Source organism: Lissotriton helveticus, chromosome 10 (genome assembly GCF_964261635.1).
Source record: "Lissotriton helveticus chromosome 10, aLisHel1.1, whole genome shotgun sequence".
NCBI classification, from domain to species: domain Eukaryota; kingdom Metazoa; phylum Chordata; class Amphibia; order Caudata; family Salamandridae; genus Lissotriton; species Lissotriton helveticus.
Window position 1 is genome coordinate 709,222,272 of NC_136071.1, and position 12,122 is coordinate 709,234,393.

At 43.6% G+C, this 12,122-nt stretch overlaps 1 protein-coding gene across 4 annotated transcripts in view; it reads left to right on the plus strand.

The window, feature by feature from the left end:
• Positions 1 to 12,122, plus strand: part of RBM33 (RNA binding motif protein 33) — a 667,388-nt gene that overhangs the window by 529,295 nt on the left and 125,971 nt on the right. For 2 of the 4 annotated variants that reach the window (XR_013601648.1, XM_078663258.1), the window contains exon 16: positions 8,878 to 9,075. Coding sequence is in view for 2 of the 4 variants with exons in the window: in XM_078663258.1 (XP_078519384.1) it covers positions 8,878 to 9,075 (198 nt within the window). In the remaining 2 variants the exon portion in view is untranslated. Of the gene's footprint in view, positions 1 to 8,874; positions 9,076 to 12,122 lie in introns of all 4 variants that reach the window. The other 2 variants (XR_013601647.1, XM_078663257.1) reach the window with 1 other exon arrangement.

Here is a 12,122-nt window from a genome sequence, read left to right on the forward strand (position 1 = left end):
CCAGATGACTTCACGGTCGCTGAGACCGATAAGAAAACGCCTGATAAGGTAGGAGAGTCTACGACCCCGAAAACTCCCACAGGGCCTCGAAAACCAGAGGTAGACTCCCGAAAGTCTGAGCCCAGAGCCTCGAAAGGAGCACCGGCGCCGAGCAAATCGACGACCCAAGCTGCATCCTCCGAAAAAGAGCCCAGCGGATCCTCCGAGAAGGACTCCCGGAGGCCGAAGACCAGCGAAAAGCAAAGGTCATCGAAGCAAGCCCCCGAAAAAGGGCCTTCGACTTCGAAAGAAAAGGAGCCGAAGAAAGTTTCGACGTCGCCGCCGAAAAGAGCGGCCGAAACGCTCGACGACGAGCAGGCCGCAGAGATGCAGAGAAAGAGAAGAAGGCTCGAGGCCGAAATGGAGAACATCCTTCAGAGAAAGAAAGACTTCGATGAAAAATGAGAAGTTACAAGATCCCCTCTAAGCCGGCACCGACCGTCGCTGAGGTACAGGAGCTCGAGGAGTTCGACGTCGAAGAGCCGCCGAAAACTCCGGAACCCTCAGATCACGAAGAGGAAGAAGACCTCTACTACACAGAAGGGGATTGCGGGGAGCAGCAGTCAAACTACGGCTCAGGTTCCTCGACGGCCCAAGACCAGGAATGGCAGGACATCGAGGCCGAAAACCCGGAGGAGGCGCCCTCGAGGCCTTCGCCACCGGATGACATTGGGGCATACAATGAGGTGGTCAGAAAGGAGGAAGCAGCTTATGGAGTTAAGCTGGAAGATGAGAAGCCAAAAGCAGACTTCCTGCTCGAGACATTGCTCCCCATACAGACAAGAAGCCAGTTCTTGCCCATGCTCAAGAGTATCACAGACCAGGGGAAGGAAGCCTTCAAGGACCCGGCTACATGCAGATCAGTAACGCCGAGGACGGAGAAGAAATACAAATTCTCCTCCCAAGACCCAGCTTACATCAAGGGATCCGTCACAGCAGATTCTATAATCGCCGCAACGGCCAGGAATAGGGCAAACGTCCCAACAACGTCTGGACCTCCACCTGACAAGGAAAGCAGGAGGATGGATCTAACTGGCAGGAAGATTGAGAGGAACGCCGCAACGCACTGGCGGATGGCGAACTCCAACGCCCTCCTGAATAGACATCAATACCAGCACTGGGATGAGATGGGACAGTTGCTCAAGCACCTCCCGGAACAATACCGTGAGAGGGCATCACACCTTGTGGAAGAGGGGAAGAACATCGCCAACTCGTGCCTGAAGACAGCCTTGGATGGGGCAGAAACATCCAGCAGACTGATGGCTATAGGCATCACAGAGAGAAGGCAAGCCTGGCTCAGGATCTCAGGCTTCAAGGCTGAGGTTCAGAACAACATCCTGAACACACCCTTCAACGGTGAAACACTATTCGGAGCCCCAGTTGATTAGAAGCTCACCCAACTGAACGACAACGAGACGGCAAGGTCCATGGGGGCCCTGCAGTTCAGGGGGATGAGAAGGGGCACTCCTACACGGAGGCCGAACGGCAGAGGTGGAAGTCAGCGAGGAGATTCTCACCAGAGTTTCCACCAGGGGCAACAGAGTGACAACCAAGGCCACCAGGGCCAGCAGAGGCAAAGCTGGAACTACCAAAGCAGGGGCCAGTCCTTTTGGTCAAGAGGAAATGGACTGGGCCAGAGAAGGAGAGGCGGTGAACAACCCCCCTCTAAGTGACTTCACACGGAAGAAGGTGCTCCCCCACCCAAACCCTCCGGGGGAGGAGCACGGAAAAACAAAGAGGAGAGGGCTACACGGACAAGACACAAAGGAACATGTGACGCCGGTAGGAGGAAGATTGAGATTTTTTCTCCAGGAGTGGAGAAAAATAACAGACAAGTGGATACTCAATATTATGCAGTTCGGATACTGCATAGAGTTGGAAAAGAGAACACCAAACAGAAAACCAAACAAAAGACTGCACTCGGGAAGAGAGCTGCAACTACTGCAAGAGGAAGCTCAAGAACTCCTCCTCAAAGCGGCCATCGAACGAGTTCCTTTCAAAGAACGGAACAAGGGAGTGTACTCAAACTACTTCCTGGTGCCAAAAGTGGACGAACGTCTAAGACCCATCCTAGACCTACGGTTCCTAAACAAATACGTCAAAACTCAAAAATTCAAAATGACGTCCCTACAGGAGGTCATCCCACAGATAAAGGCCGGGGACTTCTTGTCCACCATAGACCTCAAAGATGCGTACCTAGACATCCCCATGAACAGGCAGCACAAGCACATGCTAAGGTTCACAGTAAATAGGATCACTACCAATTCACGACCCTGGCATTCGGCCTAAAGTCCGCACCAAGGGTGTTCACCAAATGCCTCGCGGCAGTGGCCGTACACCTAAGAAGAAAGGGGATACACGTGTACCCCTACCTCGACGACTGGCTAGTAAAGGCAAACTCTTACAGGACATGCAAAGAGCATGCAGAACAGGTGACAAGAACGCTAGCAAGCCTGGGTTTCTCCATACACTGGGGGAAATGCTCGATGGAACCAGAGCAAGTGAAGATCTTCCTGGGAGCCCAGATCGACACCGTCCAATGCAGGGTCTTACCGAGCGAAAAGAGAACGCTCAGCCTACTGAGGGAGAAACGTCACTACCAGAAGGGGCGAGCTCTGACAGTGAGGACTGTGAGCAAGATCTTGGGGATGATGGCATCATGCATACACCTGGTCCCCAATGTACGCCTACAAATGAGACCACTCCAAGAGTGGCTGCAACAGCAATGGTCACAAGCTACAGGAAGTTGGGAGGATCTAGTGGTTGTAACGCACAGGGTGCAGGAAGAGATAAGGTGGTGGACCAAGGAAAGAATAACAGTAGGGAAACCTCTAACACCACCGGACCCAACAGTGACCATCCCAACAGACGCATCCCAGAAGGGGTGGGGCGCACACATGAACAGGCTCAGAGTGAGGGGTCTGTGGAGCCCTACAGAAGCAGTCAGGCACATCAATTACCTGGAACTGAAAACTGTGTTGCTAGCCCTCAAGGCTTTTCAGAAACACCTGTACAACCAGAAGGTGCTAATACAAACAGACAACACCACAACAATGTTTTACATAAACAAACAGGGGGGAACTCAATCGTTCCCTCTGTCAAGCTTGGCACAGGAGATCTGGAAATGGGCTATACCACTAAAAATAGACCTGCTAGCCATACACCTGCCAGAGAAGGACAATGTAGAAGCGGATTGGCTCAGCAGGCAGACTTCAGCGTCCCACGAGTGGGAACTCAACAGTCAGGAAACAGAGAGACTATTCAGGAAATGGGGCACGCCAACAATAGACCTATTTGCAACACACCGGAATGCAAAATGTTAATACTTTGCATCCAGGCAACTAGAGGCACTGTCCCAGGGGAATGCCCTATGGATAAGCTGGTCAAAAACATTTGCCTGCGCTTTTCCCCCGATACCACTGATCCCCAGGGTTCTCAACAAATGCATGAAGAGCAACATGACGCTCATCCTTGTGGCACCACAATGGGCCAGACAGACCTGGTATTCTCAGATAATGGAGATGGCGCAGGGGCCACCCCACAAGTTCTCAAAAAGAAGAGACCTACTCTCCATGGAAAACGGAGAAGTTCTACACCCAGAGCCAGAGAGCCTCAACCTCTCAGCCTGGCTCCTGAGGACTTAGAATTCGCACACCTAAAACTACCAGAGAGCACCCTGCAGGTGCTGCGAGAGGCAAGAAGGCCCAGCACACGCAAGTGCTATGGGGAAAATGGAAAAGATTCACTCAATGGTGTTGCAAGAAACGGCTCCATAGGAAACTGACCAAGGAATCCACGTGCTAAGGTACCTCACGCACCTGATTAAGGCTAAGCTAAGCTCATCCTCGCTGAGAGTGCACCTGGCAGCGATTGTGGCATACACAAGAGGAGAAACAGGGAGAAGCTTCTTTACATCCCAAGTCGTAAAAAGATTCCTAGAAGGAGCTAAAAGAATAGCGCCGCCAAAGAGAATGCCGCCACCGGCCTGGAACCTAAATGTGGTACTGACGGAGCTCATGAAAGCGCCTTTCGAACCCATCCACAAAGCATCACTGCAAATGCTAACGATGAAGACGGCCTTTCTGGTAGCAATCACCTCACTACGAAGGGTGAGCGAACTGCAGGCACTCACACTGCAGGAACCCTACATCCAGATACACAGTGACAGGGTCGTGATGAGAACAGACCCACACTTCATGCCAAAGGTGGTGTCAAGGTTCCACATGAATCAGAGTATTCAGATCCCTAGCTTCTTCCAAAACCCACTACAAGCGCTGAGAGGTCGCTCCACACCCTAGACCCAAGAAGGGCTGTGATGCACTACATTGAAAGAATGAAGGAACACAGGAAAACAAAACAGTTCTTCGTATCCTTCGCAAACAGTTACATGGGCAAACCAGTTACTAAAAACAGCATAGCTCGATGGATCGCACAGACAATACAATTCTGCCACAAACAAGCTGGCCAGGAGCTAGCAGGAGGGGCACAGGCCCACTCCACCAGGAAGAAAGGAGCAACAATTGCCTTTCTGGCCAACACACCAATTCAGGGCATATGCCTGGCGGCAACATGGGCTTCAGTGCACACTTTCACTAAGCACTATTGCGTGGATGTACAGATGAACAAAGAAGCACAAGTAGGACAAAAGATGCTTCAACATATGTTCAACAACCAACGCTCATCTTCCACCCAACCGCCACAAAAGTAACGAAAACTGCTACATAATCTATGCACAGCATAGTGAATCCAGAAAGATTCACGCTGCAAAACGAATAGTTTCTTACCTGTCGGTGTAGTTTTGCAGCTTGAAGATCTTTCTGGATTCACTAGCGAACCCACCCGCCTCCGCCAGAAAGATGAGGCTGGAGAAGAGGGTGGAAACACATAGGAAAGAAAGCAAGTTGAAGCTTACAAGATACGTGAAAAGATACGTGGAAAGAATTACGTTGAACAAACGATTAACAAACATAGCCATGGATTCACTACAGAGACAAAAAAAAAAAAGACAGAAAAAAGAATCCGAAGATGGCGCCCAAGGGTGGTAGCTTCCGCCGGAAGCACACCGACGTCACCGAAGGGACACCAAATGGTGGGACGTCGACGCCCACCTGGGCTACGACAAAAATAAAAAATAAAAGAGAAAAAAGACTACGATTCCGGACCCAACCACCAGATTGCGGAATATGCACAGCATAGTGAATCCAGAAAGATCTTCAAGCTGCAAAACTACACCGACAGGTAAGAAACTATTCGTTTTGTAGAACTTGTTATATAATATGCTTTTGCTAGCTATATTTGGTGCATTCATGAAAGAGGGACATCTACTTTTCTACAGAGCGTATGAAGACAATTTCATATACCAGTCAGAAAGCAACAGAAAGACTTTAGAGCGTAATGATCGCTAAAGGCCACTGCTGATTTGAAATGTCAAAATTTCTGATAGATATTATCAATCCGCAGATTCATCTTGTAAATATTCACAGCTGCCATACTTGATTTGGAAACGTTGCACTTCAGTAATAGCTCTCTCCCCTGTCAGCAGTTGACAAAAGTTTGATTTCAACAAGGGGTCATTTGTGTAGATCATTCAAGGTTTTCCTATAGAAAGTACAACAATATTGAAATAGAGTTGGAAAAAACTTCCATTTGTGCCAACTCTTTCACCTGTAACTTTTCTTAAGTAGGGCGGATTTTTCAAAGCAATATGCAGTTATGTCCGCTGGACTCTTCTGGCTGCGGGGATATATAGGACTTGTAGGTTCACCAAGAACGCGAGGTACCCAGAGCCAATAACTGAGTTGCGTCTTGCAATATTTCATTGTGAACCCGTTATATATCAATTCATTTGGTAAAATATGAAGAGTGAAAAATAGGTATCAAGAAAACCTGTATATTTACAAAATGGAACACAATATAGAGTTTAGATGCAGTGGTTATTTGCACATCTCTGAAATTGTGGTTACCCATACAAGCATGTGAATTTAGAGGACATTTTTCAAAATGCCTTCTTGTCTTACATTTGGAAGGATACAAGACTTCACTTGTTTGGGTAGGCCTAAAACGCAACATGGACACGTCCCATTTTTCCAGTGAAAACTGACTCTTTCTTGCAAAGTACCTAGCTGTGGATTTTGGACCCTAGCTCAGCCAGGATCTAGGGAAAACTAGCAGACCTCCTATACATTTTTGAAAACTAGACACCCGGGGACTCCAGGAAGGGGGTGACTTGTGTGGCTCTCACTAGGTTCTTTTACCCAGAATCCCTTGCAAATCTCAAACCTTGTAAAAAATAAACAAAGAATACATTCTCCTCAAATTTCTGTGATGGAAAGTTCTGGAATCTGCGTGGAGCCACATACTTCCAAAGACCCAGCCTTCCCCCAAGTCTCCCGATAAAAATTGTGCCTCACTTGTGTGGGTAGGCCTAGTGCCTGTCACAAGAAACAGCCAAGACTTCAAAATTAACGATTAAAAAGACCTTGTTTCGTTAGGGATTCACCTACGTTTTTAATCCTGGGCTCGGAGGCCATCTATGGAAACCTACCAAACCTACACATTTCTGAAAACTAGACAAAGGAGGTGTGGCTTGTGTGGATCCCCCAACGCTTTACTACCCAGAATCCCCTGCAAATCTGAAATTTAAAAATCGAATTTTCCTTAAAAGGATACAAATGTCCTTCCACCCAGCGGCATGGTGATCCCACAACTTTCCCGCACAGAAATCTTGAGAAAAACGTTTTTTTCCAGCTAAATTTGAGGTTTGCAGAATATAAAAATGTGCTTCATTTTTGCTTTCCTAACAGCTGAATGCATGCCATTAATTTACGGGTCTTTACTTTTTGTTGTGTGGTACAAAAAAATGACATGCTATAGCTTTTCCTTTCAAACTCCCTGTATCCCAGCAAGATTCACACATAACTCACTTAAAAGATCCCCCTCACTTTGCATTCAGGGAAAGAAAAGTAAACACCAATTCCCATGTTATAGGAATAAGCAGCATTTTGTCAAAAGACACAGTCTGACACTTGACCTCTGTCTTTGAAGCGACAACAAACGTGACTAGATGAACATAGAATATAAAGGCATCTTTATTTCTTGCTTAGACTTTCCCGACCTACCAAAAATCGGCTCGCAACCCATCAGTGAGACGTGACCTACAGTTTGGGAAGGGCTGGTCTAGATATATAACAGACCAAACAATTGTTACTTTAAAATTATTTCCTGGTTAACCAAATCTACTCTTTCATACTACCTAGAAAGTCTTACTTTGCGACTCATTCATAATGTGGAGAATCTGCGGAAAGGTGTATCTATCAAAAGAAAAGGCTACTTACATTTGTTAAGTGCTTCTGTTAGATACATTCTCTTCCTACAGATTCCTCTTCACATTCAGTCCTTCCTCGATGCAGAGATGAATTAGATCTTGTGTATGCAGACATATGTGGTCTCTTTGTTGCTGTCATTGATTCTCTACCGCTTCCTCTCTCCACATCTCAAGGGGGCATGGCAAAAGTGTCAGGAACACACATCAGTCCATCGATAGGTGACTAGTATACATAGATGTTGTCACATACAAGACTGGCATAGTTGTGGCTGTGGGCTCATAATGTCGCTTGATAGCAATTGCTAAGTTTTTGGATGCATTCTATTGTCTAGAAGATATTCATAATGTGAGGAATCTGCAGGAAGATAATGTATTTACCAGAAATATTGTTACCGAAGGGAAGTAGTTTTTTGTCGGTTACGTGCCACACTTTCCAGTGAAGACATGAATTTTTGTTTTACCATAACTGTTGATGACTCTGTCTCTGTTGCTTGCTTCCTAGTTTAGAGGGGAATGTGAGAGGAAGAAGAAATAAGGGTATTTCAGGTGGAGGCGAAACAGAGGAGAGAGTTTCTCTTCTTTTTTACTCCATTTACTCAGAAAACAGAGTTGTGCTCAGTCCTCAGTCAGATGGTATTAAAAGAAATTAATAAATACATCTTGGATTGTGTATTTTTAGGTAGCCCAAACTTCAGCTGTCTCTCTGCGACCACTCCATTGTGATTACACAGGGATGGTGGTTTAACATGAATTGTTGCATTGTGACTAGAGGAAGCATATTAAAGGAAAGCAGGTCTGCAACCCAGAAACGAAAATAGATCAACTGCTTTTTCTTCACCCAAAATCCAATTCACCATATTCATCCGTGCTTCAGCGTCGTAAAACACTTGCATTTTAAAAATATTCCCAGTTGTCTTTTTTTTGTTTTTTGAACTGTTCTGATTTTCACCAGATTATATTGACCAGAATGTTTGTTTGGAACAGGAAACTGGGTTTGGTCTCCGTTGACCAGTTTGATTCCCTATGGAAAGACTCTTCTTCATCCTGGAGCAGAAATTGAATATAAAGTAGTTTTGTCATGCATTAAATGTAATTTTAAAAATGGTAACTGTTTTGATCACAGTGTATAATGACAACTCTTTAACCAAATAGTGTTTCATTCCATATTTCTGCCGTTACTATAACTCTGCAACAAATATATGTGATTAATGCATAGTTTATTCACCTATGAAGCATAGGAGGCAATTTTGGCCTTCCCAGAATTCGAAGTTCTGACTCATCACAGCGGATGACAGCTTCAAACATTTAATTTACTGATCTATTTTATCAGCATAAGTTGTTGAGCTTATTGAGAGTTACTGCTTAAAGTTTGAACCAGGTCATAACCCCAAAATGTGGTTTTCATTTTTAGCTTGCAGGTGTTTAGAGTTTAAAATGCTGTTGCTTGTCTCATTATTGTCTTGGTGAGAATCCGATCCTCTCACAGGAAAGTAATGCTTTAATTTTTTCAGCAGGGAGGAGAGAATGCTGGCTTTACTTACTTAGAGGGCCAAACCCAGCGAGTCCCGCAATTTCAGCAAACTCCACAACAAAGAGCGCAACCTGTCCGAAAAGTCACATTGACGAAAGCGACAGCCCCGCAGCAGACCCATATACAGGCAGCGGTTCCACAGGGTGTAAGAAGCATCCAGGGAATACACCAGCCAAAACAGGTAACTATTTGAAATATCATATTCCACGATATTTATTTTAAAGTAAACTTAATCAAAGCTTGATGACGCAATAATGATAGCCATATACTTTTTTGTGTTGATGCATTTTTAATGCAAAATTCAGGAAGTAATTCAGTAATAAATCTATTACAACCAAATGCAGAGTGGTAGTACAACTTCTACAGTTATAAGATAAAAGTTTATGATATGTGTGATATTACATGGTCAGAAAATAATCAGCTATTTGGCTGGTTGTAGTGCATAATGCTACACTCCAATATATTAAGAAATAAAGAAAGATACGTAAGAAAGGACTCTCGACGTGTAATTTAGCATGTTGATAAAATGCTTTAGAAGCCAGGCAATAGCTTACTGTCATTGGATTCAGTGAAGGAGGTCCAGGGTAGAAAGATTATGCTTTACAGCCAAACATGTAGCTAGGGATGAGGGTAAACATGGTGTTCATCCTCTAAAGCTATGTATCTAGCCTATACCATAATAATCTTTCCATAGGTGTATATTGTGAGATGCTAAGGGAGGAGGTATTGTCTGAGTTACGTGTAAACAACAATCGGGCCCACCAGAAATGGAAGGACAGATTTCTGGCAGATTTCCATTCAGCCACACTAATTTTGGTATCCATCTCCAGTAGATCAGTAATTTAGTCTAGGGATAAGATCTTGCATATACTCTAAATATACCTAGTACTTAATGCATGTTGAGTATGTTGAAGTTTTGTGGTATTTTCTTCAATCTCCCTTCCATTTTTCCTGTGAGAAAAATTAACAGAATGTATTCGAGAAAAGAACCCTGATATTGTGTGAAGAACACTGTGTTAAAACCAAGTATTCCGCAGTCGGTAATATAGCTATTTTTCTGTCCATTTTAGATAAATATGCCACTAACGAAGCAGTCAATTTATACTGCTTTTATTGAGTTTTCTACTGCATTTGACCATATTGCCCTTTAACTCTTGTGTAAGAAACGTACAATCCTGACTATCTGTGCAGTACTGTTAAGACTGCTAATAGCTTTACATGCTTCTGCCTGGTGTAGAGTATTGTTAGGAGGTGACAGAGGACACCCAATCATTTTAAATTAGGTTGTCCTGTGCCCATTTACTTTTTTCATTATATCTGCACTATTTACCCACTGCTTTCATTCATTAATAATTTCCCTCCACACTTAGTTTCCTTCGGTAGTCATTCACTTTTATATGCAGATGACCTAATTATATTTAATCTTTCGCCTATTAGTTTTTATATTGTTATGCAGTCAATCATTATCTTAAAGTACATCTACAGAAGAACTAAATAGTTATATTTAAAGCTGGGAGGTGAAAAGTATCATTAAGTTTGAAAATGGGCTTTGAGTCATTGGAACGTGAATACTTACTTGTCCTTGTCTAGGTAGACTTTATTAAAGTGTCCAACTTCATATTGATCATAGGCTATCTCTCATGGGGTTGCTTTAATTCAGCAGAGAAAAAACATTTTAAACACTTAACTGAAGTTTTGAAAAGCAAAGATTCTGCCTATGTTGTTATATTGAGTTGAACATCTCACTGTTTATGGCCTTGTCTCCAAAACAATACAAGGAAACATTCTAAAGCCATTAGTAAAGGTAAAGTCTCCACACGGTACAGGTCTTACTCCTAGAATTCGGCGTCACAATGATTAATTTCTTAGCATGTACTGAAGTAGTGCGCTGGAGCTACAAATTACTACATTTGACTGAAGGAACACGCAAATGATTCTTAAAAAAATGAATTCCCTTCAGAGGAGACTCCTATGACTACTTTTTTTTTTTTTGTAGAGTTTTATATAGCGCGAACTAGACCCGAACCGAATCAGGTATCAGAGCGCTTTACATAGCACAAGTTACATTTTACATTTTTTTTTTTTTTTTACATGAGGACACACACTTTCATTTTCAGGTACGGGGAGATTAAGTGATTTGCCCGAATCACAGGAGGTTTTTGGCGTCGTTACCGAGACTCGAACCCAAATCCCCAGGTCCGAGGTCGAGCGCCTTAGCCGTTAGGCTAACTCTCTTTCATAATTTCCATTCTCCACTAACTAAGTTAGATCTATGACGGGATCATTTACTAGTCTAGTGATATAGTCAGTTAAGATAAGGGCTAAAACCAGGGGCACCTTTGGCATGCTTTGAAGTGGCCCACTCCATAAACGGATACCATGTTACTAATTACACAATTTGAAATGGGATGCAGCCCTACTTAGTCCGTTCTCTTAAACATAATATCAACTGATTTATCAAAGTTCCTTTTCCTATTGTCATCTGATAGGATCCCATAGAATCGGTACTACAGTCACGGAAGAGTGTTCCACCAGAAGAACGGATCTACACCTTCTGTAGGAATGGGGTACAGAATCTCGGTGTTTTGTTTGCTCGGCCTAGACTTTGGAGTATCAATGATTTCTATTGGCTCTTTGATGACTGAATTTGTGCTGAAAATTATATTTTAGCTTTAGACTCACCCACCCCCATGCCCCTGCCCCTGGAACTTGTTTGTTATTGTATTCATAATCTTTTTTTAAAATCTTATTTTAATAGTAATGATGATTTAAAATGATTTGTATTACTTGTTTTATTGTAATGCTGTCCTCGGGTGAGTCCTATATCAGTAGAGTGAGTATTGGTTGATTAACTGGGTGTAATATGAACAGCCTATGGAGAGTATGGTAGGTCTTCTCATGGTAAACAGTTATCTACATAAGAGATTTTGGTAGATTGGTCTGATAAAGACCGAGATTGCCCAGTATAACTTTCTGGGAAATCGGTGGCAGAGTGGTTCAAATACTTGTGTTTTCAACAGTTTTATCCCTTTCTCAGTGATTGGTGCTTTTACTGTCTTTTAATAGTTCTTACTTGCGTGAAACATAAGGAATCTAGATTTCCCCCCACTGGTCAGTTTGTTGGAATTCTTATCTTGATAGTCTTATCTCTTGAAGCACACATATTCATAATTACTTCAATTTAAGTAGAAACAATCACACCCTGACAGCATTCAAACAGATATAGCT